The sequence below is a fragment of the Orcinus orca genome, chromosome 3 (assembly GCF_937001465.1).
Source record: "Orcinus orca chromosome 3, mOrcOrc1.1, whole genome shotgun sequence".
NCBI classification, from domain to species: domain Eukaryota; kingdom Metazoa; phylum Chordata; class Mammalia; order Artiodactyla; family Delphinidae; genus Orcinus; species Orcinus orca.
Genome location: NC_064561.1, coordinates 139,350,197 through 139,376,335, shown reverse-complemented (window position 1 = coordinate 139,376,335; position 26,139 = coordinate 139,350,197). Strand labels below are relative to the sequence as shown.

General features: G+C 40.0%; 1 protein-coding gene across 10 annotated transcripts in view; it reads right to left on the bottom strand.

Moving 5' to 3' along the window:
* Positions 1-26,139, bottom strand: part of PDE4D (phosphodiesterase 4D) — a 1,454,760-nt gene that overhangs the window by 39,674 nt on the left and 1,388,947 nt on the right. For 9 of the 10 annotated variants that reach the window (XM_033437904.2, XM_049707909.1, XM_049707908.1 and 6 more), the window contains one exon: positions 15,133-15,245. In XM_033437904.2, coding sequence (XP_033293795.1) covers positions 15,133-15,245 — 113 coding nt within the window. Of the gene's footprint in view, positions 1-15,132; positions 15,246-15,331; positions 15,922-26,139 lie in introns of those variants that run through there. The other variant, XM_004275178.4, reaches the window with a different exon arrangement.

Here is a 26,139-nt window from a genome sequence, read left to right as displayed (position 1 = left end):
ATTACTCTCTAACATGCAACAGGCTTACTAATATGGCTACCATATTATACTTTGAATGTATATGTCTATATGCCTTGGTTTTTATGTATGTATGTATGTGTGTGTGTGTCTCTCTCTTTCTATATACTTGAATACAAACGCACATATGTAAAAGGCTCATCTCGTCTATGAAAGCCTTTGGAGCAGATATATGTCCTACATTAACCAGGCAAAAACAAAAATTCCTTAGTGAAAGCCTAACTACTGGACTGAGGTTATCTGAAGTCAAAAGGTGCAAAACAACAATAAAAAAAAACCCTCTTGTTTTATGTCCCACATGAAAATCGTATCTGGCTAAAAACAGAACTAAAAATGTCATTAGAAGGTGATAATATCAATAAAGACTGAAATCAGGGTTTTGTCTAACTACGAAAAATTTTTATTTCCCACAAGATAAAAGCCTTGACAGAAGTAAGACAGGACTGTTTTGTCGTGTGTCACTTTAACTTTCCTATGCCTTTATACCTCATCTGTAATGAAGCAAGTGAACAGGTTGATCTCATAAATGTCTTCCACCTCTAAGGATTTTTGGAATTAAAAAAGAAAAGAACTTTTTTTTATTGAGCATACCAAAGTTTGATTTCTCTGCAAAATGGCTGACGGCAAGTGGAAAATGGAAAGGGATCAATCACTTATTCATTTTCAGCTCATAACAACTACACGGCTGGGGGATTTCTTCTCCCTCTGGCTATGGCTAGTGTCAGACCCATGACTCAGACTGGAACTAGCCCATCTGGGCTGGAACTACGTTCAAGGTCATTTCATCCATTCCTCTGTTTCTCAGCTTAACTGTCATTTTAAATCTGTGCAATGATTAAAGAGTTCTATTTTTGGTTCGTGTTTCTTCTTTCCCCAAGAATAGACATCTAGTAACCTGATATCGATTGATATTTGACACTTTTGTTAATCATCAAAATCTCAATATTTCACAGAATCAGAAAAATTAGTTGGAGGGGGCTCTGAGGTCATCCAGGGTGAGGGAAAAGCAAAGTCTAAGTAACGTGCCAATTTTTAGACAAAGTGGACAGAAGGTCCACATGAGGCCCTCACCACTCTAATGTTTCTTTCGTGGCTGCCTTCGTACATATTATTTCAAAGTCATCATGGTTAAGTGGTCAGTGAGAGCGTAAATAAAAATATGCTATCCACGAATGCTAGGTAACGAGCTAAAACTAAAGTAAACAACTTCAGTGGGCCACCCCATATGCAAGCTGACGAGGGCTCATAAATCACCGTGATGGCGATCAGGATCTCAAATGCATACTCTGAGCTCATCTGCACAGGCCTGTTGATTCCAGCTCCAGTTGCACTGGGTTACCTATATGGCAGTATATAAAGTTCACCTTTTAAGTTTAAAATTAGTTCCCTTCCCAACTAAAGATAGACCACAGTACCTATTAGAGGTGTGCCCCATATTCTGCGCTTGACGTAAGTTTTCATTTAAAGTCCCATAACCATCCTGTGAGATAGATTTTTGTTAATCCCTATTTACCGAGAAAGCAGAGGCTCAGAGAAGTTGAAGCAATTTAAGTGTCCAAGGCCACAACTCTAGTGGGGTGCGTTCATATCCAGAAGAGGAATTGCTAAGCTCGTTGGAATTTACGAGATTTGAAGCAGAATCAAGATAAAGGTTCACATTTGTCATCGGCTATTCTGTTCCACTTTTCTCTTGGCATCTAATACTTAATCACTATTAGTGAATCAACCTCAGTCTCTCCTCACCCTGTTCCAGCTTGTACTTTGCTGTCCCACGTCCTCACTCCGAGGCAACAGGTCCTTAGGGGATGGCCCAGCACTTGGATGTGACAACCCACCCATGCTGCTACTGGGCCATGACTCAAGGAGCCAACAGGTGAAGAAGGTGATGCCAGCTATTGGTGCTAAAAAAGACTCACGCCACGTGAAATACCCTATGTCTATAAATCTCCCCTCTCCAGCTGGTTCTCTCCCTCCCCCGCACCCCCAAGGCCGACTGTCCTCTCTTAAACATTCACACCCGCACGTGACCCCTCTAGGATTTCTTTTTTCCTCTGAGACTGTCCCAAAGGTTTATCCCAACCAGATTTCAGCGTTCCTGAGGTGGGAGGGGGGCAGGAACACGAAGCGGTCAGCCTGTCTCCAGCCAAGGGCAGCCCTGCTCCTGTCTAATATGCTTTCCTACTTTTCTTTCCTTCAATCTTCACTCTTTACTCTATCCATGAGCCCAGCTTCCTTTCCCATTTTGCCCCAATAAGAAAACAAACCTCCAAGGCAACTCCATAGTAATAGGTCATTTAAAAAATCCTAATACCTGCTTACACCTTCCCTGAGTTCATTCTATACCTTCTCTATCTGCTGCCGCCCTCCCCACTATTAAGCTTGAGCCCATCCAATTCTATCTGCCTCCACCTCAAACCCCCTGCCAGCTCAGAATTTCAGATCTGCTTTAGTCACTTGGTCTTCTCATCCACTGACCCTTTTATCCTTCATTTTACATCTGTGCCCTGTTTACCACCTGACTGCTAGGCTGACTCCCAGCCTAACAAGCCATCCATCCCACCATCATACTCTTCCTAGGAGCTAGGAGCTAGGAAGGTCCTCTCTGTGCCCGTCCTGACATGATACAGAGAACAAGAAAGGCAGACTCAGCTGCACAACAGGATTCCCTCTAGGGCTGATATTTTGCTAAAATGGCTCTTGCTATTTTGGAATCTAGTACTCACTAAATAAATAAATTAGCACATATTTTGAAAATGGCAGCCTGAGAACAAACACTTGTTTCCCTATCTCCCAGTCCTTCCCCCAGATGCTACATTCAGAAGAAGAGTTATCTTTACATCTATTAAGAAGCATATGGATCTTGGACAAGTTTAACTGAGCCTCAGTTTTTCATCTTTAAAAATGGGACAAACTGTTTTGGTGTGTAGTGTACTGTTTCTGGAACTAAGTTAGAAATGTAAGGTTTGAGGTATGAGTAACCATCAGGATCATATCTCACATCAGAAAGTAAGGCACATACTGATATCTCCTGATCAGTGTAGTCAAACACTACAAAGACTACATTATCAAATGGATAATGCTAAAATGTTTGAAAATAAGGCTAAAGGGCAACAAGTAATTTTTCCACTGAATTCTACTTTGGAGAGAACAAATTCCTCTCATACAGGGACCGAATATTCAGCCTGTAATGATGCAAGCCCTCTTCTGGCTCTTCGACTATGTACCCTTTATTATTTTACTGCTTTTTAACACTATCTAGAAAAATTAAGATGTAGGCCCAAACAGTATCTTCCAGGAGAAAGTAAACTAATCTTTCCTGATGCATATTAAAGAAATAAGACTATTTCTAGTAAATAAAAATTCCTATGATTTCTTGAAACCCCACTATCACTTACCCTTACGGAGATCTAAGAGACCACACTGAGAATATAAGATTGAGAAAACAAAGAGCAGAAAATCAACGTGTGTATCAAAGATAATATTAATTAGTTTCATTCTTATCAGAGCATATTGTTGAAACTGACTTGAAATCTTCAAAATAAAAAAAGTACAAGAAGATCGGTGCTTACTGAAAAAAAAACGGGAAGGGGCAGGTCAGCAAACAGCCACCTAACACCTAATCTAAAAAAAAAAAGTTCAAGACTTTCACCTGTGTCTATCTAAATTTTAATATGCTCTTTTTAGCAAAATTACAGCTTTTTCATCCTTTGCAGTCTTGAACCTCTTTTGTGAAATAAGGTTCCTAGCAAATAATGAAATGACACATATGTATTTAAAGCACCCATGAGAGCATTTCTATCTGTTTATTAAAAACTGTTAAAGTCCTTTCAATTTTGAAATTTATCTTCTTCCTAAATTCTTGTGACAAAGCTCATCATTGTTAAAGTTGTAGCTCATTATTTTTCTGAGACTTGAAAAAAAAAACTAGCGAATATAAAATAGAACCGTTCTTGGTCAAAGAATGTACTCCTTTTCTAAACTTTGAACTTGATGTAAAGGCATAAAAAAGTCACCTAAGAAATGCTCTTTTCTTTATAATTCAGTATAATTTATAATTCTTTAAATATACACATGATAATTTTATTTTTATATGATTCTTTTTTAAAAAGTAATTTTCCACTGTAATGAAATAGCTGTTCCTTCTCCCTCATGGGTATGGATTGGAATGATCAGGTAGAATTAGAAGGAGACTAGCAATAGGAAAACATTTTGATGTATCCTCTCAAAATATTTTGGAGAGTATTATTTAAGATGTCTTTATCCATGTTTCGGTCTAAAACAAAAAACAAAGCAACCAAAACACTGCTATGCCAACAATGGAAAGCAGCCTTAAAAATCAGCTGGTTATTTTCTGAAATGAAGAAGACAGACATCAGCCTCGACTTACTGCACAATGTCAGCCTCATCTTTGCCTGTTCGCTATGGACACATCCCTGTCAGGCCTTGCTTTCTACTCTCCAGACCTGTTTATGACAGGCCGAGGTGTTTCCTATTATGGTGCCTATGTCTGCAAGGACACTGCTTGCCAGCAATAAATGTCAGAGGCTGCCACAATAGGGATTACAGTGCAGCAGACCAGAGATGCTGCCAGGAGCCCAAGCACGACCTGGGTAAAACTGCACAGAATACTCTGTAACAGGCAAAAGCCAACAAACACAACCTTTTCTTCCCAGGCTAGCAGGGAAAGTATTCAGATATGTCATTTTTACTGGGAACAAACCTATAAGAAGAATGTTATTGCTGAAACAGGTACAATGGAGAGAGAACAGCTTAAGGCCATCAATATGACTTGTATGGTTTTTGTCTGTATAATACAAACTTTTAATTTAAATGAGATGAAACTAAACCCAGCATAAACTATGCTAAAATTTCTGATGAGCATCTATAAGCAGGAAAGAGATTTTTAAGTGTGAAATGATCAGGACTCTTGTCAATAACAGAAAAGCCACTTGCTTGCAAGATATCAACTATCATGTACAGACCCTGTCTACCAATCCAAGGTGAAAAATGGCATTTACTTTAACCAACACCATGCATCCAGTACTAATTTATATGACCAACTACAAAATGATATATTGACACTCACTGGGTTTGGGCTAGAAGCCATGTAGGACACTTCAGTATTCCTAGTGGCTGGATAGAAAATTCACTGGTTATGTACTTGAACAGTTATTGAATCCATATAACTTATCAGAAACACGGCTTGTATTCCGTTAACACATTCAAAGATAAAAAGTTGTATCTCCCTCCCACAATTTATGAATATGAGTGGAGATAAAGGCTGCATACAAAACTCCAAATGGTGCAGAGACCCTCTAGAAAATGAACTTCTACGTAAGAAGTCAGGAGATTTCTAACTATAGGTGGACGTGGACAAGTTTTGGGCCTCGTTTTCTAACTGAGATAAGCCAGACAAATGATCACTTCTGCTTCCTTTAGTTCTAACACATAAGGCTTGAGTGTGAGATAAATAATGGATAACAGTATTTCAGTATTTCAGCTTTGAAATACTGATCATGTTAAATACTACCAAAACTACCAAAGAACTAAGTGGTAGGCAGAAACAGAGTATATTTTCATTTTACTAATTTCTATTAATTCCACTCAAGTGATAATTAGACAGAAAAATTAGGATAAATTTCTTCAATTATTTGACCTAATGTTCAGTAACTCCCTTGCAAAGGGTCTGACAAACAATAAAGTTGAAGCTATTACCCATACAGGAAGAAGAATTTTTATCTTCTAAGCCTTAGGGCTTAGATGAGTAAAAATAAACTTAGTCCCTGAGATTGATCAGTGATGATTCCTACCGCACTGAGATCAGAGCCACTGAATGGTGCTTTTCCAGAATCACCACCACAACACCATTCATACAATTCACCCAATGTTTATTGAGCACCTATTCAAGATGGCCTTGTGTCCCATGTGATGGGGGCTGGCAAACGAGTAAGACTAATGACCTAGTGTAAATGTGACAGGAATAAAACAAAGAAACAAATATTGTACGGAGAGTTAAAAGAACTACAAATAAAGTCCTGTAGAAGGTCAAAGAAGGAAGACATTACACCCAATTAGGGGAGGCTGGGATGGGAGATATGGGAGAAGACAGGACAGAAAAGGCTTCACAGGAGAGGTAGCATTGCAGGTAGACCCTAAAGGATGGTTAAGATTTGTCTGATAAAACTTTTATTTTAGAAAAGCTTCAGTTTTACAGAAAAATTGTGAAAGTAAGTACAGAGAGTTCCCATATGCCCCACACCCCGTTTCCTCTATTATTAATATCTTACTTTAGTATAGGATACATTTGTCCCAATTATTGAAGCAATATTGATACATTATTATTAACTAAAGCCCACACTTTATTCAGATTTCCTTAGTTTTTACCGAATGTTCTTTTCTGTTCCAGGATTCCATCCAGGATACATTACATTTAGTCAGCATGTCTCCTTAGGCTCCTTTTGACTGTGACAGTTTCTCAAATTTTCCTTGTTTTTGATGACCTTCATAGTCTTGAGGAGTACTGGTCAGGTATTTTGTAAAATGTCCCTCAACTAGGAACTATCTGATGTTATTCTCATGATTAGAGTGGGGTTATATGCTTTTGGTAGAAAAAACTCAGATGTCAGTACCATTTTCATCAGATCATACCAAGGGTACCTACTACAACCTGACTTACCACCGTTGATGTCGACTTTGATCACTGGCTGAGGTAGTGTGTGTTTATCAGGTTTGTCCACAGTAGAGGTACTCTTTCCCTCTTTCCACATTGTGCTTTTTGGAAGGAAGTCTATATGCACAGCCCACACATAAGGAGTGGAGAGTTATACTTTCCTTCCTTGAGAGCAGAGTATATACATAAATTATTTGGAATTCTTCAGCACAAGGGATTTGTCTCTTCCCCCCATTTAATTATTTATTTAATAAATTATATCAGTTGAACTCATGGCTATTTGTTTTATACCTTGAGTTGTATTTCAACACTAGTTTATTTTCTTGATCAAATAGTTCCAGCTGGGAACTGGGAGCTCTTTCAGTTTGTTCTTGTATCCCTTTGGTATGTTCCCATCAACATGTGTTTGGCCAATTCCTTACTTTCTGGAACTGCAACATGGCTCCAGCCTCATTTCCTGCCCCAGTTCTAGAATCAGCAACTTCAAGGAGTCCTGGTTCCTTTTATTGGAGAATGGTATTAGAAACCAAGATGAGGGTACTAGATGTGTTCAGTGCTACTGGGGTGTCATTGCTTTAGGTTCTCTCGGCTGACTGAACAAAGAAATGTTTGCATATACTTGATGGTAAAGTTGCTGAGAAGTGCCATGGAAGGCTATGTCCTGAACACAGTTTTCTTAACATTAAGTGTTAATAAGAGATTCTGTGCCTGGGTTACTTTCAGTCTCATTCAGAGGAATAACAGGGTGCATTCATTTATGGAAAAAAAGTCACTGGACTATTATCCACTATTTAGGTATTTCTGCTAGAAACAGCTTAGAGAGTTTTAGATACTCTGAGAAAACCTCAGGCCAGTTTGATGGGCTCTACCATAAAATTACACAAAGAAACAAAAAGTAAACTCCATGAAAAGTCATTGATGGGGAGAAGAGCAAATGAAACATTCCAAGAGTCCTATTTGGTTCACATCAACATCATGAGGCCACCATTCTCTCTTAAAAGGTCACTGGAAGCATAAGTCTCAGGATGGCTAACAAACACCTTCTCTAACTCTCACCCCACAAAATAAGAAAAGAAAGATGATATTCCTTTATAGATGGATATAAAGGACCTAACATTATTGAGCACCCACTATGTTCCTGACTCTGTCTAGACAATTTCCATCTTTTAATTCATTAAATCATCACAGTAACACTTTAACAGAAGAGGAAGCTGAAGCACAGAAGGTAAATTGTCCCATTTAGATTTAGTAAAGGGCGGAGAGTGAATCTAATGCAGGCAGTCTGGCTGCAGGAGAGTGCTCTAAATCCATAGACCATTCTGCCTGCGGAATGAATGCCTAATGAATGGGAAGACTTCTGCTGATGATAGCTGGCATTTTCTCCTCTAGTGGGGAAATCCCGTTAATGGCAGAGAAGAAAAACCATAGGTTGTTTAAAACAGACATACCTTTCTAACCAAAACTGACTCCCCAGATGGTTCTTACTGCCAATTTAGACTAGTACAATGAAAAGTATGCCCATTGCCTGTGAGTGGTAAGTAAAATGCTTTAAGGTGGCGTGGATGAGTATTTTCTCATTTTGTTACAAATTAATTTCAATGTATATTAAAAAAATTAGAACATTATATTAAAGAATAACATTTTAATATTATAATATTATAATAAAAAATAACTAGAACATCAAATCCATGATTTCACGTAATTCCTTGCTTAAGATGAGGCACTCAGGTGGACATTTAACTTTAAAAAATAAATGCTTTAAATGAAAGCATTTAACATATAGTAGTTATGAATGTACACAGGAAGTCTGAGAACACTAATTTTGACTTGTTATTTATTATAGAATAAAGGTCACAGTTTTCTTCTGAAAAATATGATGTTCTTATATTACAAGGAGTATATGACACATGGTTTTTCTTAGTCTCTCCTTTCCAATATAGTCTAGGGTTAGAATAAATTGCACGTAATTTATTAAGCAGCCAGTATATGCTATTCAGCAAAGTGAGCTTTCTATATATTATATCTAATGCTCTTAACAACCTTCAATTTTATTTTCCCCTTTTATTATGTCCATTTAGAAATGAAGAAATTAAGATTCAGAGAAGTGAGGCATGTTCCCCAAAACATTAGGTAGGAAGCAGCAGAGCTAGAATCTGAAACCAAGTCCACCTGACAAAAAACATCGATGTCCTTTCCACTCTACAAAGCTGCCATAAGCATTGGTGTATACGTCAGGAGAAAGAGTAAATACCATTCATCCCCATCACACACAAAATACAGCAAAACAGGCACAAAAAACCCCCAGAATATTAAACAATAATAACAAAGAAAAATACTTCATGAAAGATAAAATATTCTCTAAGTGTAAAGGATAATAAAGCTATGATCACTGCAGTTGGTAATCCAATTTAACGAATTTCCCGATGAACAAAGCAGAATTTTTTGTTGTTTAAGCAAACTGGAAGGCTTACCCCTCCCCATCCTAATCCCTGTTAGAGTAAATAAAAGAAAACGCCTTCTTAAAATGTCTTTTAAAACTAATGTGAACAGCAAACTAAAGGGCTACCCATGCTCTATTTCCTAGAAAGATCTCAGGCTAAAAGTGCCGATTCAACTATCACAACCAGCCAGGTACAGAGCTAGCCCTGGCAGAGCTATGCTGTCACAAAATAGACTCCAGCTATTTGCAGTTTAAAAGGATTGGTTTCTTTCTGAAAAAGAGAAAATCAGATTCTACATAGTATTTTATGGATCAACTGAAAATCATTATCAGCGTTTCACATCTGCCATAATTATACATATCTCATGGAATAGCTACAATCTATGACTATCATAGGAATCTTCTTAAATTGAACAAAATCATTACCTATCATCCTTGCTATTTGGGGAAAAAATGTGCTTAATCTATTCATACACTGGGAAAAGTGCTATTTTATCTTGGCCAAGCCTTTTGTTTTGGAAAAAAAAAAAAGACATAGTTCATAACACTCTGAGACAAGAAGTTACCGCTTTCCTATAATTAAATCAAAATGCAATAACTGAAAGCAATTTCTCAAGTAATGACTAATTTACTGAATCACAAAAATAGAAGTTTTTGATAATTAAATGTTAAGGATATTTAAGCTTACTGCCACTAAATACTGATACAGAAACTGAGTTGATGACAGTAGAGATAGATAAAGATTTGCTTTAATCTTTACTGTTTTATTAAGTTCAAGTCAAGGGCTTCACTATTCAATGAAACATAAAAATATCTGTTAAAAGTGCTTCCCTCTTTCTACTGTTACTTAAATAAAAGCAAAGAAAGTATTTTTTTAAACAGTGATCATAAAAATAAGCATGCACAATCTGTCATATTAACTTTAAGGTTCTATATGTAAACAACATAAATCTTTGGTAAATCTACTTTTATAAAGTAGGTGAAAAAGCAGATAGCAAACTCAAAGCATCAGTAAGCTGAATTTCTATATTTACGAAAGATGTTTTCTTTTAAAATTTAGAGTTTTCCTTTAGGTATGCTGATTAACTCTCAACAACTCTGTATGACTATGTCAATAAGTTTTAATATTTTGAAGTAAATGACTGTTATTTGCTATTTGCTCTTCATAAAATTAAAATGCCTTTTCCAACTAGTTTCACCTTCCTTCTCAGCAAAATTAAACATTTATTTCTGTTCTGAGCTATCTTATAATCATGTAATGCTGAAAAATCTTAAGATTTAGCCACTTCTATGAACATTCTATATTCATTCCAGGACCACTCTTGCCCAGAAGAAAATATATCAGCAGTCACAGAAAGCTGTAGTATATGTTACGTATGCATTGACTATTAAAAAGCAGCAGGGGGAGCAGAGCGCAAAAACACTAAGAAAAAGCACCCCAGAAAAGCAACTTAATTTATAGGCAACAGAAACAGATCTTTGTTAAAAACCAAACAGACAAACTAAATTCCATATAAAAGTCATGTTCACATTTGCAAAGCTGGCCTACCTATGTACGTCTAGAAAGAACTAAAGAAAAACCTTAAGTCTCTTAGAAGGATGCCTGAATCCTAACTTCAAGGCAGACTTTCAGCTTGAAGCATGGTAGGTTCCAGCAATGCCAAGCCTCGGAACTGCCCCAAATTCAGAGAGGAGAAACAATACATTTTTATAATAGTATATTTTGGGGGAAAATCAAGATGATTTTTTTCTCCTTCAAACATCGCCACACCTACATTGAAGATGTGGTGAAATGTGCATTATTAGGTCACAAGAGAATAAAGTTACAGGGTTCCACAGCATAACCTTGAGGCTTAGGTCCTAGCCTGCACTCCTCACATCCTCAAGTTTACTTTCTATGAGAGAAAGGTAACCAAAAACACTGTGAAGCTATTCTGCCTTAAAAACAGTCTAAAAAGTTACTTTAGCTTTGCAAAACCTGTACAAAAGGATGGAAATGTACCTACCAATCCCACATTATATTTAATATTTTCTCAAAATTAATCAGTGCTGTTTTTTTCAGTTTTAGAATAAAAGAGAAAAAGTATTTAGCTGTCTGGAATTCTGTAGCTGAAATTTAAGAAAAGATTAAGCTTCTATTTTTAGAACTTCAAAATGTTTGTGTCTATATTATACTAAAAAAAGTATAAATATAATTTAAGCATTTTTTACAATACAGAACTGTGCACTAAAGACAGTTATTAAGAATTGTATTATAAAAATCCATGAAACTTAAAACATCAAGTATAAATGACAACTGAATGGTAAAAAAAATATTTTAGCCAAGTAGGCAACCAATCAAGTTTAACCTAAACCTTCAATAATAATACCAATAATGGCAGGTATAGTCCCTATCAGACACTATTTATTAGCTAACTATTTTACACATATTCTTTCAAATTCTTCCACTGACCTTTCGAAATAGATATCATTGTGCTCATCTTATGCTAAGGAAACCGAAGCTAAAAAAAGTTTGTCATTTCTCTAATGTAACTCAGCTAGTAAGGAACAAAACCATGATTCAACTTCCAGGTCTGTCTGCCTCCAAAGCTTTGAGACCTCACCAAAACCTCTCTTAACTCTAGCAGTGAGGTTTCAAAGGAAATCTGTACAAATCTTGGGCAGATTAATGGGCTTATTAGGCTAAATGCTGTAGGTTTAACCTCTCAAACTCAATGCCATCTGGAGTCTCTTACCCTACTTGGTACAAGCATCCTACATGTATTATAGCCAACGTTGGCAGTGGCCAAAAATTCAATAATTTTCCTGTCTCAGTACCATCAATAAGCATTATGCACATACAATCCCAATCAGGAAATACATCTAGTTGCTTCTAAAGCATCATTTATAAACTGCTAATAGTTCAGATTCCTTCTATTAAGATTTTTTAAAATATGAAGAATTCATTAACCCAATTTGTTAAATGAGTTTGAGGAATCAATTTCCTTCTTCCTAACACCCAAATCCACCTCCATAATAAATATTTTCTCTACATAATCACTTAAAAATCCTGATTTCTTACTAGTATTTTATTGTGTCATTTTAATCTATTAGAGTACTTTTTTTTTAAGCCTGAAAAAGAGAAGAAAACAAAGAAAAACTTCATGACTTTTCAAGGGAAACACTGGTTTGGTTCGAACAAGTACATGTGAAAAGAATGGATGGCAATAAGACTAATAATCAAAAGCAATGTTTCAGACTTATTCATTCACACTTAAGAGATGCTCGACAACCTAGCGGACATGTGACGCAAGTTGTCACATTTCCAGTTCAGACTTAGGTTCGGCATCACTCCTGGGGACCTTTAGACCAGCTGCTCCAACTCAGTTTACAGCTCATGTGGATGTGACTTATTTGTGCCCTTGTTATCTGGCTGAAGGGTAACTTTACAACCTTTACCAAGAGCTCTTTTTCCTTCTATGCTAATCCGTTTTCATCTATAAAAAGTCACAGGAGCTTAGCACTCATTTAGAAATGAATGGGTTTTTAAAAAAAAAGAAATGAATGAATTAGACATGAAAAGTTTAATCAACAGCTTCAGCTGAGTTGAATTTTTTAACGTTAAAAATAAGTGTCAAGTGAGAGAGTGTCAGGGACATATATATACACTACAAAATGTAAAATAGATAGCTAGTGGGAAGCAGCCACATAGCACAGGGAGATCAGCTCGGTGCTTTGTGACCACCTAGAGGGGTGGGATAGGGAGGGTGGGAGGGAGGGAGATGCAAGAGGGAAGAGATATGGGAACATATGTATAACTGATTCACTTTGTTATAAAGCAGAAACTAACACACCAATGTAAAGCAATTATACTCCAATAAAGAAGTAAAAAAAAAAAAAAGTGTCATGTCAATAATCTTACAAGACATAAACACAGCTAGAATGACTATATTTTGAAAAAGTCTTTTCTTACTTAACCTAGATTGCACTTCAACCAAATAAATTCACCTCCTACACTAAACCTGTAAATTAACCTAAAGTCTGAGGGGCCTTCACAATAAAGATTAAAAAAAAAATCCCTGTCTTTAAAAGACAGGAATTTTAAAAGAAAGAAATGCCCTTAAAAGAAAGAAATCATTTTGACCAATCACTGTGACCTCAAGTTTTATTTTTTCATCTTAAAGTATAGATAAATTAATACTTGACAGTTGAAGTCATTTCCAATACATGATTAGATTTCATGTTAATTTTTAAATTCAAATAGAGGTCTCATCATTAAGAGTATGGATTAGCGGGAAAGTAATTGTAGCTGCTGAGGTTCATTGTGCTGCAAAAGTACTGTCAAATCATCTCGAAAATATAAGCAAAGGCTTGCACATCTTTTGGTGCCTTCTGGTTTTTCCTTTTACGACACAGAATTAACCAGACAAGAGAATAAGAACTCAGGCCCACTGCAGAATGGTCCCATTCGGCGTTTAGGACACTGGAGATACTCAGCATGTGTCTACTGCTATTATGAACCAAATTATGAGAGAACAATCTATATGTTATAAAATGAATCAACGAACTAAGAATTTGCTAGCCAGATGAGAACAATGGCACCTGATGCCACAGCAGGGAGTAAGAGAGTAATAACCCATCATTTTGACGCGGAGCCACACCAAATTTAGAAATGAGGCTTCAATGACAGAAACAAAAAATACAGATTTGATCATCAGTGTGCATATGGGTAGGTCAGTGTGCTGACGGGTAGATTAGTGCCCTCAGATAGTGACTGGGGCGTCCTTTTTATCTTATTTGAAGCTAACTTTTTACTTAAAAACCATGCTGTCTGTATAAGCATTGTCAACAGACAAGACAATCAAGTGGGTGATATGCTATGATATTTTTTAAAACTGCATGAGAAAAAAAAAGGTGGGATAAAAACTATAGTAAACTAAAAAAAAAAAAGCATAGCTCTCTGAAAAATATGTGCATGTAGATAAACAGTAAAATGGTATACCTTCCTGACCTTGTAAATAGGTGGCCAAAGATCTTTAAATATCTTTAGGGGCAAGTGTTATTAATCACCACACAAAGTTACCAGTCCTTACTGGCTAAATCCCTCAGCCACCTGCATCCAACATGCCCATGCCTCCTTTCCTATCCCCTGAGCCAAACAATCATTAAAAACATACATAATCCCAATTATTTCCTTACATAACTGAAGATTGTTTTAAAAAAAACAAACAAGGAATTCCAAAAAATACACCAAAACTGACAACACTCTACCTTGCTGTAAGGCTGTGCCAGGCTAAGGGTTGATTCTCAGCCCTCAAACCTCCACTATCCACCAAGACCAGCACCTTGGCATACGGCACAAGTGCCCCATTGAAGCATCACTGTAACTAAATAACCTCAGAAAACTGGACTCTCTCTCCAAGATTCATGGAAACAAAGGCAGTGATCACAATGAACCTTAACTTTGACGTCCCCTGTGGACACATATGGCCAAGCAAAAAGATAAAGGCTCAGTTCTTACAGGGTACCCTGACACTTAGATAAATGGGGGTTAAGGTTCCAAGTTCAGTGAACTCTTCTGCGTTTGAGTTCAGTAGGTGGTGACATCCAAGGGATTGCACTGACCTCTAGTAACTCTTATTTTCCACTGGGAATCCCAAGAATACCCTACAACATGGGTTGCCTGTAGACCAGACTCGGTTTCTGTTGCAAGGGCAAAGTGTCACTTAGAAGTACCCCCTCCAAACACACACACACACACACACACACACACACACGAACAGTGCCTTGGGGGTACTGCAGTCAAACTATGTCAAAGTTGCTTTTGCAAAATGTTTAATTTCTCTGGAGTGAATAGAGAGAGAGAGGGAAGGCATGGCATCAGGAACCTCCTTCTAAGGGAGCCAAAATGCAGTGAGTGTGACAAACCCCTGTATGTATTTCCCCGGGCCATGGGGACTGGTGGCTTCACCAGCGTGGGAATCAGCAGCCTAGGAGCCTCGGTGAGAGCCGAGCCGGGGCTTACCTTGTTGGAGGCCATCTCACTGACGGAGTGCCTGGTCTGCAGGGTCTCTAGCTGGTCCAGACACCAGTCCAGCTCCTCCAGGGTCTCGCTGGCCAGTTTCTGGTAGGCCTCCTCTGCGAAGAGATAGGGAAAGGGGCACTCAGTTCTCAAGCGCTTCACAGGGCCGCCGGCGAGTTCAAAGGGGGCCATCCTGCCGTACCCCGTCATGCTCGGATGCCCGGTGCCCGCACATGAGGGCTGCTCCTTCATATTGACGAGCCGGGCACCGCGACGGGGGCCGGGGCTCTGCTAACGGTGCGGCCGGCCTCGGGAACGCACGCCCTCTCCAGCTTGGCGTCTCTGTTCGGCGTCCAGGAAGGGCGCGCCAAGTGCGGCAAGCCAACTTCTACACGGACCAAAACCCTCAAGATGCGACTTTGAAGAAGTCCTGGTGCCGGAGGACGGCGAAGGGGATGGCGCGCGCGCCCGGGAGCCCGCCCCGCGGAGGGAGCGTCTGGTCCACGGCGCGATCTGCGCGGCGCCCGGCCCCGAGCCGCGGCCCCGCGCCCGCCCCTCCTGCCGAGCCTTCACTCAAAGCGAATGAATCAGCCGCGGCCGGGTGCGCAGCCACCACGTTTCCTGTTTTCTTTCTCAACTCCTCCGGCGGCGGGCGCAGCGCGGCTCCATCGCCGCGGCTTTCCGGGAACACTACCCCTAGCGCCCCGCACGGCCCTTGGCGCCGCCCGGCTCCTCCTCGGCTCTCTCACGCCGAGATCGCCCGGAGCCACGGCCCGCCAGGGGCCCCCGCCGCCCCACCGCCTCGCCTAAGCATCACCCCGCGCGGCCCCGCGCCGCTCGCTCCGAAGCCCGGCTGGGGAGGCGCGGGCGCTAGAGTGTGTGTTAGTGCTGCTGCCGGGGGCCGGGGCGAGGGGAGCGGCGGAAAACCCGGCGTGGAGCGCCCGCCGCCGGCTCGCCCGCCGCCGGGGTCGCGCCCGCCGCGGGGCTCAGGCGGGCCCTGGGGCGCACGCGCGCGCGACGGCGCACCTGCCCCGCGGGGACACCGCGCGCCCAGCCGAGCCGAGGCCCTCCCGGTTGCCCAGACGGCCCGAGCCTCCGCGTCTCCACTGTCCCGTGCTTCCTGCGAGCTTTCGCCGGAGAGCCCGACGGGCGGCACAAGATGGTTATTTAGGACCCGCGCAACCGTTTGTGTGGGTTTGGGTTTTAGTGTTTCTGAGGCTTCGTTTCTGAGGGTTTAGGATTTACCTACTTCAAGAGGACAGGGTGGTTGTGCAATCAAAAGTATTTCTATTAAGACCAGACCCTCAGTTCCCAGCCCAGCCTCTGCTAAGAACCATACGTCTAAATTTCGGGATGGACATAAGCAAGCAAACAAAAACATACAATGTTGTGGATATGAACGCCTTAGAATTCACAGATTTGGCAATATGTTGTGTTTTCACATTCAGAATTGTCTAAGAGTTACAGTAAAGGAAGAGCAATGTGAATGCAGCACGCCGTATGGGCAATTTACGCCCGTCCTGCATACATGCTTCCTTCGTCAGTGGAATTGCAAATCAGGGACCGGGATGGTATTTCGATGCCAATGGGAAGAGTCTGGAAGAGTGTTTCTACCCACCGTGCACAGGAAAAATTACAAACGTGAGAAAATGGAAAGACCACATCCAAAGACAGCGTATGGAAGCAGGTTCTATTTACAAAATTTGACCCTGGGGGAGGTCTACAGTAAGGGATCAATTGCAGAGAACTTCACTATATTAGTGTGCAGGTAAGTGAACCTGTTAGAGGAGGGAAAACATCCAAACTCCCAAGAGCCCATCTTATGAAACTTTGTTACTGTCAATTAGAAAGAATACACTGAAAAGCTTACATGAAGTTGGTGAGATCCTTTTCCTCGGTCTTCGAATATACAGGTATTGAAGAAGAAATTCTGCCCTTGAAATTTAGACTCCATAAATGATGAGTGGCACAACAAAAAATTTCATGGACTGAATCTCGGGCTCCTGGGATTTTCCAGATAGGTTTTTATATAACATTTGTAAAAGTTAGAATAACTTTCAAAGTATTTGTTACATGGGCCATGTGGCTTATTATTATCAGGGATTCTTGAACTGTTTTCTATTCACTTTGGGAACTCTAGGTTAAAAATTGCCTCTTTTATTCCACTTTTTTTTTTCCTGCACCAATCTCTGTAAATATATACTTTTGGGGAACAACAACTACCTAACCTTGCCACGTGAATTAAAGTGTGATTGGAGCTTTTCCCCCAACAAAAGGAAAAGCCTTAAAGATAATCTTAAATCGTAAGTATAAAGTATTTTATCTGTATAGCCTTTCCCTGATTAAGTATATAAAACTAGAACATGCTTGTTATAAAATTTGAAACATTACACAAAGATGTAATGCAGAAAGTTCCTTGTAATCCCATACCCTAAAGATCACAAATAATAATTAAGCCTATGACCATAACACATTTTCATTTTACTTAATATCTTCCATATGCAACTATAGCATTACCTAGCTGTGATGGAAGTACATGTACTATATGGTTTTATTTTGGCTTTTTTCTTCCAAGGATGTAGGAATTTTAAGAGGAAATTAACTTATTTTAGGTGATTTGATTTGGGCTACCCATAGTTAGCTCATCCAATGGATTAAAGATGCATGACCATTGTATCTAGGATTTGTTCACTGCCATCTTTCCAGTCACTGGTTATATCTAGAAGCCAGGAATCCCCTCTCCACACCTCAAAGGCTTGTTGTTCCGTGTTCCTCTCCCCTGCTCTCCAACTTTTCCAAAGTCTGAGCCCCAGGGGGACTTCCCAGTCCCCCTCCCATCTTCATCAACTCCTCAAAGCTTTTCAGAAATATAGGCCTTGGACCTAGCAGGATGTGGCACCACGTATTACACGTCAGCGTTTAATTTTTTTTTTTTTTTTTTGCCGTACGTGGGCCTCTCACTGTTGGGGCCTCTCCCGTTGCGCAGGCTCCGGACGCACAGGCTCAGCGGCCATGGCTCACGGGCCCAGCCGCTCCGCGGCATGTGGGATCTTCCCGGACCGGGGCACGAACCCGTGTCCCCTGCATCGGCAGGCGGACTCTCAACCACAGCGCCACCAGGGAAGCCCAGTGTTTAATTTTTAATTGTAATAGTGAAGAAGTAATTCAGTCAAGTTTCAATGCCTCAAGACATTATGTACTTAAATACAGGACTTGCTCTTAAGGCAGTACAGCGACAAGAGGGACAGCTTGTTTCAGAAGGTCTACTTTACGTCCCAATCATAGATTAGTCATTTTGACAAAATCAGCATTTGAGTACAATAAGAATGTGGCCTGTGTATGCATTTTATTTTATTATTTTTATTTTTTTAAACACCTTTATTGTGTATGTATTTTAAGTTCTAACTACTTCTGCATGCACTGTATAAATCTGGGGAATGAAAAAAGAAAAAAAAAAAAAGACCAGAGCACACCTACGTACCAATAAGTAAGAAAATAATTACTAACAACAGAGCAAAGAACAGTTTGTTCTATAAAACTGTTGCTCAAATAAAGAATTACTGTTGATATTAGCATAGAGCTGAGAATACTACTTTTTCCAAATTCCTAGGTTTATAGGCAATACGGTTAGCCACAGTTTTTCAGGATCAGTGTTAAAGCTTAGCTTTTAGGAATTTTAACCCCAAATGTTCTAAAACATGAAGTAACTGACTTTTTCATCCCCACTAAAAAAGCCTCAATGTGGAGTTGCCAGCCATCCTCCAGGAAACTGAGTCAGCACACCAAACAACACACCTAAATGTCACCAACATTTCGCAGGACAAAAACAGTGAGCTAGTTTAATTTGGGGTTTTACCAAGAACACATACTGCATTCATGAATAAAATACTTTTCTCCCCAGAGAGTAGCAGTCACTGTGGCACTACTTGAAAATATAAGAAAACTCTTCTATTTTCCCGTCCAAAATCTTGCTAAGTCAAGGGACTACAGGGAGAAACTGTCTAAGCAACAACTCTTGGCCAAATTCCATAAAAGCCAGGAGAGGGCTCTGGAACAGCAACTGAGAAATAACTTGAGCCTTTGGAAGTCCCCTCCTACAGCAGCATCAGTTTCCTTCAAGGCCCCCTTGAACTATGTGACACCCGTGTTTCTGCTCAGGATCTTCTGTGAACAAACAGTCCTCAATTCTTGCAGGCCAGCACTTGGCTTCCGTCATTGTGATGTGATCAAGGGTTCCCCTGACACATGGCCTGAAATGGTGCCAGGAGCTCCAGGAGAAGATGCTGAAGCAGCAGCTTCCTTTTGAAAAGGAAAAAACTAATTGCCTCAGAGCCACAGCAGTGAGCTAGAGGTTGAGGTCATTTTCTTGTGAAATGTTCAGCCGCTTACTCTTACCCACAACTTACAGCGATGCTGACCATTGAGGTAAAAGGATCCGTTCTACATAATGTGTGACTCTATGGATGTCAGTTTCTTTGCCAACTCTTGACTGATTAAAGGTCTGTATAAATTTGTCATAACTCCTAGACAGGCCTATTGGTGTAAATGAAGAGAACAAGTCCAAAAAAATCACTTTACCTTGGACACCATTTGCTTTCCCTTCATTAACAAAAATAAATACAAACTGTAACGGCTGATTCAGATTGTTCTTTAAAAAAAAGCCCTTCACTAAACATCTCCTAAGAGCGAGTAACTAAATGTGTATCTTCCTAAGCAATTCCAGCTTCTCCTTTCCCAATTCCCACCCAAATTCCCTCTTTGTTCCTAAGGATGGAATTGATAGTGTCTAAAGTAGGTAGAACTGGAGAAAAATGATTTCCACTTCACCATGTATTGCTTCAAGCTAGTCACTCCCTGAATTTGCTACAGTAAAAGATTGATGCAATTTAGCTCTAACTTTTGCTGACTTTTTTTTTGTCTCTACATTTTATCTGATGGGAAATACATGAAGGTGTTGGATACACTTTCAATGTGTACATGTAACAGGTTTAAGCAGAGCTTGCCAGTGGCAAGCTGTCCTCATTTCCAAGTGTATTTCTGGCATCAAGTTCTTGTTTTAAAATCTTATGAAAAATATAAAATTTCACTTAGTACTTCAAAAGACCTCCAAGGAGCAGGTGTACATAATTTTGTGAGTTTTTTTCTATCTATGATTTTTTTTCTGGGTCTGCCTAAGGCTCTAGTAGAATTTTTTAAAGAAATAAATACAAGACTGGATTTCACTGACTTCTAGTACCATGAGAAATTCAACAAACATTTATTTAGCACCAAGTATGTGTCACACACTTTATTAGAGTCTGCAAAAACAAGATGAATGAAAGAATGTGCCCCTTATCCAAGGAAAGCTTAAGAGTCCAGGGGTGGAGATAGTTTCAGCATACTATATTGTAGAAAGCATTCTGAAAGAAGGAAGCACGTAGGCTATGGGAGAATACCAGAAGGCAATTTAAATCAGAGGTGGAGTGGGAGAAGGCTGAGGCTTAAAGAATGAAACAGGAGGTAAGTGAAGGGGGTGGGAAGAGTTTTTAAGAGAAAATAATATGAACAAGCACATGGGCCTGTGTTCAAAAGATGTATGTATATGTGTATGTAGGGAAAGGAACTCCCATGAGTAGGACCTTGCTCAGGGGGAAAGAGGCTGGAGAAATCCACAGACACTGGTCATGGAAGTCTTGTCAGGCACGTGTAGGGGCTTTGGACTGAATCTTCAAAAGGAGGAGCCACTAAGTGATTTGGAGTACTGCTCGATAGGGGATCTGGTTTTATTAACATGGAAAATTCTAGGACTCTGCAGTAAATGGGACTGAGGGAGGCAAGGCTGAAGTCAGTGAGACCATTATCTTCAGCCATGTTATTGGTAGAATAAAATTAATAATTTACAGAATATTTGCTTTTCTGATGATTATTCTTATCTAAAACAATCTCAGTATTAATTTTTTTTTTTTTTTTTTGCGGTACGCGGGCCTCTCACTGTTGTGGCCTCTCCCGTTGCGGAGCACAGGCTCCGGACGCGCAGGCTCAGCGGCCATGGCCCACGGGCCCAGCCGCTCCGCGGCATGTGGGATCTTCCCGGACCGGGGCACGAACCCGTGTCCCCTGCATCGGCAGGCGGAATCTCAACCACTGCGCCACCAGGGAAGCCCTCAGTATTAAAATTTGACATAAGCATATGCTCTCATGACATGTCAGGCATGAACTGAAGGACTGCTCAGTGGGACTTCCAAAGGAATAGACTTCTTGCTCTTAAAAACTACAGTCTTCTGAAATTGTCATCATATTGTATTCATCGTAACTCTATTCACCAGAATTTCTTTCAGGGAGAGTGCAAGAAAGTGCTTGACAAGGCTACTTATTACAGAAGATGGGACTTGAGGAGTACTGGTTTGGGCGGGACTAACCTGTGGTCTCTTCCACATAGGAAAGGGGAAGAATATGCTTGTTGCTCCAGTGGGAATATATGTGGGGTGTGTGTGTGTGTGTGTGTGTGTGCGTGTGTGTGTGCGCGTGTATAACAGAAAGGAGTCAGTTTTGTTTACAGGATAATTTCACCCTATAAATCTCCCACTCCCCCCAGTCTTTAATAAAGTTACTGAAGGTACAAAATGCTGAGATAAAGAGATTTTGTTTTGTTTAATCTGAGCTTGGAGGTCAGATTGGCTCAAACTGAAATGTCAGCCTGAGCTGACACTGAGAAGAGACAGAGAAAGAGGAGGAAGCTTTTGGAACTCAGTGTAAGAGCAGGAAGGAATTTTGTCCAAGGAATTGGAGTTTGAGCCAAGCTTAATCAGACATCTGGATTGCGGACTTTATGTGACATGTGAACGACTATAAGTAATATTACTCCTTGATGGAAACTAGAGTAGTAGGAGGTGGTTCCCATCCATCTCCATTCCACTACATACAAGCCATAATCCCTGGCACATCACCTAATCTTTCTTGGACCTTAATTTCCTCACCTGTAGATTGGGGATAATAACAAGAACCTTGTAGATTATTTTAAGTGAGAGACCATGAGTTAAATAACCTTGTTGCTTACCTACTAGATTCTTTTCCTGGCACTGCACTAAATGATGGAGATTTAGCAATGAACAAGGTAGTTAAAAGTTCCTGCCTACTCTCAAGGAGTTTACATTCTACTGGTTATAATAATTTTCTTTTCATTTGAATAAACATATACTGAACACCTGCTAGGTCCCAGGCGCTGGGTACACCAAATGGAAGGAAATAACTTTGGGTTTAAAGAAGCTCATAGTGCAATGAGGAAGGCAATTATTGGAGATATGTATGTAAGTTTCCACCAAAACCAGGCAGTAGGTACAGCAAAGTCGGCATAAGGCAGAGATGGGGGACAGGGAAGGTGCAAACTACCACATCTCAGGAGAGATCTGGGAAAACTTTCTGAAAGAGGGAATGCCAGCCTGGAGTCTCCAAGGATGAACTGAAGAGTTAACCAGGTGAGAAATGGGAGGTGACATCTAAGATAGAGAGTAACGTGTCACTGCCAGTTAGAGAACATAGGCCATTCAGGTAGCTACAAGCAGAGAAGAATGCTAAGTTTGGGATCCAGCAATGGACAAAGATAAAGGTGGAGAGGCAGTTATGGGGGATTTAGTATACTATTCCAAGGGTTTATGGTTTTTTCCCCAAGGAGCCACTAAAAATCTAAGCAAGAATGTCACATGGTCGGATTTGCTTTTCAGAAAGATTACTCTGGGAAGTGTGAAAAGAGGGTTGGAGAAAGACAAGACCAGTTAGGAGGCCTAGTGTGAGAGGAGAAGCTGCCAGAAAGGTAGGGAGAGAACCTCTCAGGAGCAAAGAAAAAGAATTTCAAAGAAGAGAGTATCAAGGCATAGCCACTGATATCCAAAACAGACCATATACACCCACCAGTTTGAGGTAAGATGATTTTCATTCCCAATTTATATTTCACCAACAAAGATTAGAAATGCTAGTGAGGAAGCTTCTCTCTGGGAATTTGTTTCAATAAAAGAACAACAAACATTTTGCAAAAAGGCTGAAAAAAAAAACTATTAGAACTATGTATGTTATTTTCATACTCCTGTTACAACCTTAGGAGTCATTTTGCTTCCCGTGGGGAGGGGGCTTATAGGAGGGTATTTGTGTTTCCATCAACCTTCAGGGATGACACAGTCATCTTTCTCTCTGTCAGTTCTTGCACAAAGCATTCCTTATAGCAAGTAAGGAGTTTGCTTAGGTGATCTCTACTTCCTACACAGCTCTGATACTTGCTTATTTTATAACTTCTGACACTATGTTAATCTGGGTGAGGTGTTGGTTTTGAAGTTGTTCATGACTGATTAACCTGGGTGGGGTCAGGTATTACTATAGAGAGCATTCCAGAGTTGACCAGATGTCTTCAAAGGTCCCATCCAATACCATGGTTCTGGAACTCTGTGAGTTTAGTTCAACTGTATACCAGGTATGGATGTTTTACATTTGAAATTGAGATATTTTGAGAAAGAAAGTTATTGATAAATAGAAAGTCTTGCTTTCTCTGCTGTATATTTATACCCTCTACCCCTGCCCCCAACCATATTTCCATCTAATACTTTGCCAATTGATTTACCAATTTCTTCTTAATTTATACAACTGCCTCCTTCAGTCAAATCCTCATCTATATATTTCTAGATTCGTGTAACAGCGGACTACTGGATCTCGCTGGGTGCAGTTTTTCTCACCACAGTCCTGTTTATAAAGTCAGAATAATCTTACTTAAGCTCTGTTTTTAATGTGTAAGTTCCTCACTCAAAATTCAGCTGCACAAACTCCCTCCTTCTTATTCTATGAATGCCATACTTCTTGAGTTCACAGAAGGCCTTTTTTTTTTTTCCCAGTGGGCTTTTCCACACCATTCCAGATCCTCTTATTCACCATCCCATCTAAGGCTGCCATTCTTAGCCAATCCTTCCACCTAGATACAATTTGCTGGCTTCTGTCTCTATGACTGTGTTTATGTCACTTTTATATATGTTTCTAGGCTTTTCTACAAGTGCGTAGGACAGTTGCTGACATTTACAGGCACTCAACAAGTATTTGTGAGCAAATAACCAATAAGTAGGCATGCTTTATAACAAATAAGAATATTTCTTTCCAAGTAAGATTTTAGTAGTCATCATGTCCTGGGTATGTCTCTCTAGATATATCCATCTTCGTGTCTCTCTTATGCTACATCTCTTGCTTTCAAACTGTGTTGTCTGTTGCTAAAGAGTAACAGAAGCTAATATTGCCAGAACTTTGGAATGGTTAATGCATCATGGTGTCTTTTGGAAGATATATTAATATTATACTGAAATGATAGGTATTATGATAAACACAGAGAATGAACTTTATAAAATCAGGCAAAATTTTGAAAGATTCCGTCAATATGCAGGTATGAAGTTTGAGGGGAACAAGTGAATGAACTAAAGGCTGTGTGCCATCCATCCGACCAAGACCAAGAGAATGGGTTCCCCATGCAAATCAAAATTGGGAGAATAGCTGGATCTCCTACCTACTTACCTATTCTTGCCGCTCTGAGTTTAGCCAATCTGTAGTGCTCGTGTTATTTTCTAACAGCCATATTTAAATCTATATTTCTCTCTCAATGTAATAAACTTAAATACTGTCTATGGCCTCCCCATTAGATTATTCTGTGTTTTCACTACTTCATCTCCCCCATCCACCCCATCCCCATCTGTTTCCCCATTCTTACACCCCACACATACATACTCTGTTGGTTTTACGCTTTAAAAAATAATTTAGATTTTTTAATTCCAGACTTTTATTTAGATTTTCCTTAGAATATGACCTTTCTGTCTTCAGAATCCTGTCTCAATCTTTATAATTCATGGTCACATTATATCACGTATTTCTTTTCACCATTACCTATACTTGATTCATTGCTCACTATTCTATCTTGTACACTCCATCATCCTTATCTCCCGATCTAGGTTCTGACTTTTCACATGGAAGGAAAACTCCCTTAAGTGATTGCCCATAAAGGAGACATTGGTGGTAGGTATATTTTGATTCCCTGTACTTCAAAAGGCACAATGCTTGTAAACCTTTTTGGAAGTCTAATAAACCTTTTGAGAATCTAAAGCAAACCGCTCCAGAAAACTGGACATAGGTTCATATAATCAGAGTTTTTATCTTAAAAGTGTTCACTGGCTTCCCTGAAGTCCCCAAGGACTCCAGGTGGAGAATTCCTTCCTGAATGGAGAAAAGAAAATAATTGTTTTAATCAAAACTGCTCCAGAATTTTTCACTCTGAATTGGTACCTCTGCTGCCTTCTTTGTTTCCTTGCTACCCTTCACTAGGGATACCTAAAGAGAAGTAATGCCAAAGAGACATTCATTCCATTTAAGGGAATTGAAGTCTGAGCTAAGAAAAATATATCGATACAAAAGGTGTCCAAAGAAAGACTAGGTTCTTTCAAATAGGCTATGAATAGGTTTGAGAAGGGTAACTTCTTATGTCCCATGTTTATACTCACTACTTGTGCTATAAGTAGAACATATGAGTGAGAAGCCACGTCAGCCTACTGGTAAACCTGCATTGGTTAAATGTGTATACATTATAGAGCAAGCTTTAGCACTCAAGATTATATCATATATACATGGATGGTCTACTTGTGCCTGAACTGGCACCACACACAAGCTTAAGTAAAAGAAATTAGTTTCGGGCTTCCCTGGTGACGCAGTGGTTGAGAGTCCGCCTGCCGATGCAGGTGACACGGGTTTGTGCCCCGGTCCGGAAAGATCCCACTTGCCGTGGAGCGGCTGGGCCCGTGAGCCATGGCCGCTGAACCTGCGCGTCCGGAGCCTGTGCTCCGCAACGGGAGAGGCCACAACAATGAGAGGCCCGCGTACGGCAAAAAAAAAAAAAAAAAAAATTAGTTTTCTAATTGTACAAGAGTATCTGGGGAGGTTTAGATTTGGATAAGAAAGCTCTTACACACACATGCAAAGACCCACAACCCGTAGAGTCCCCCATGGGAAGCAGTATGA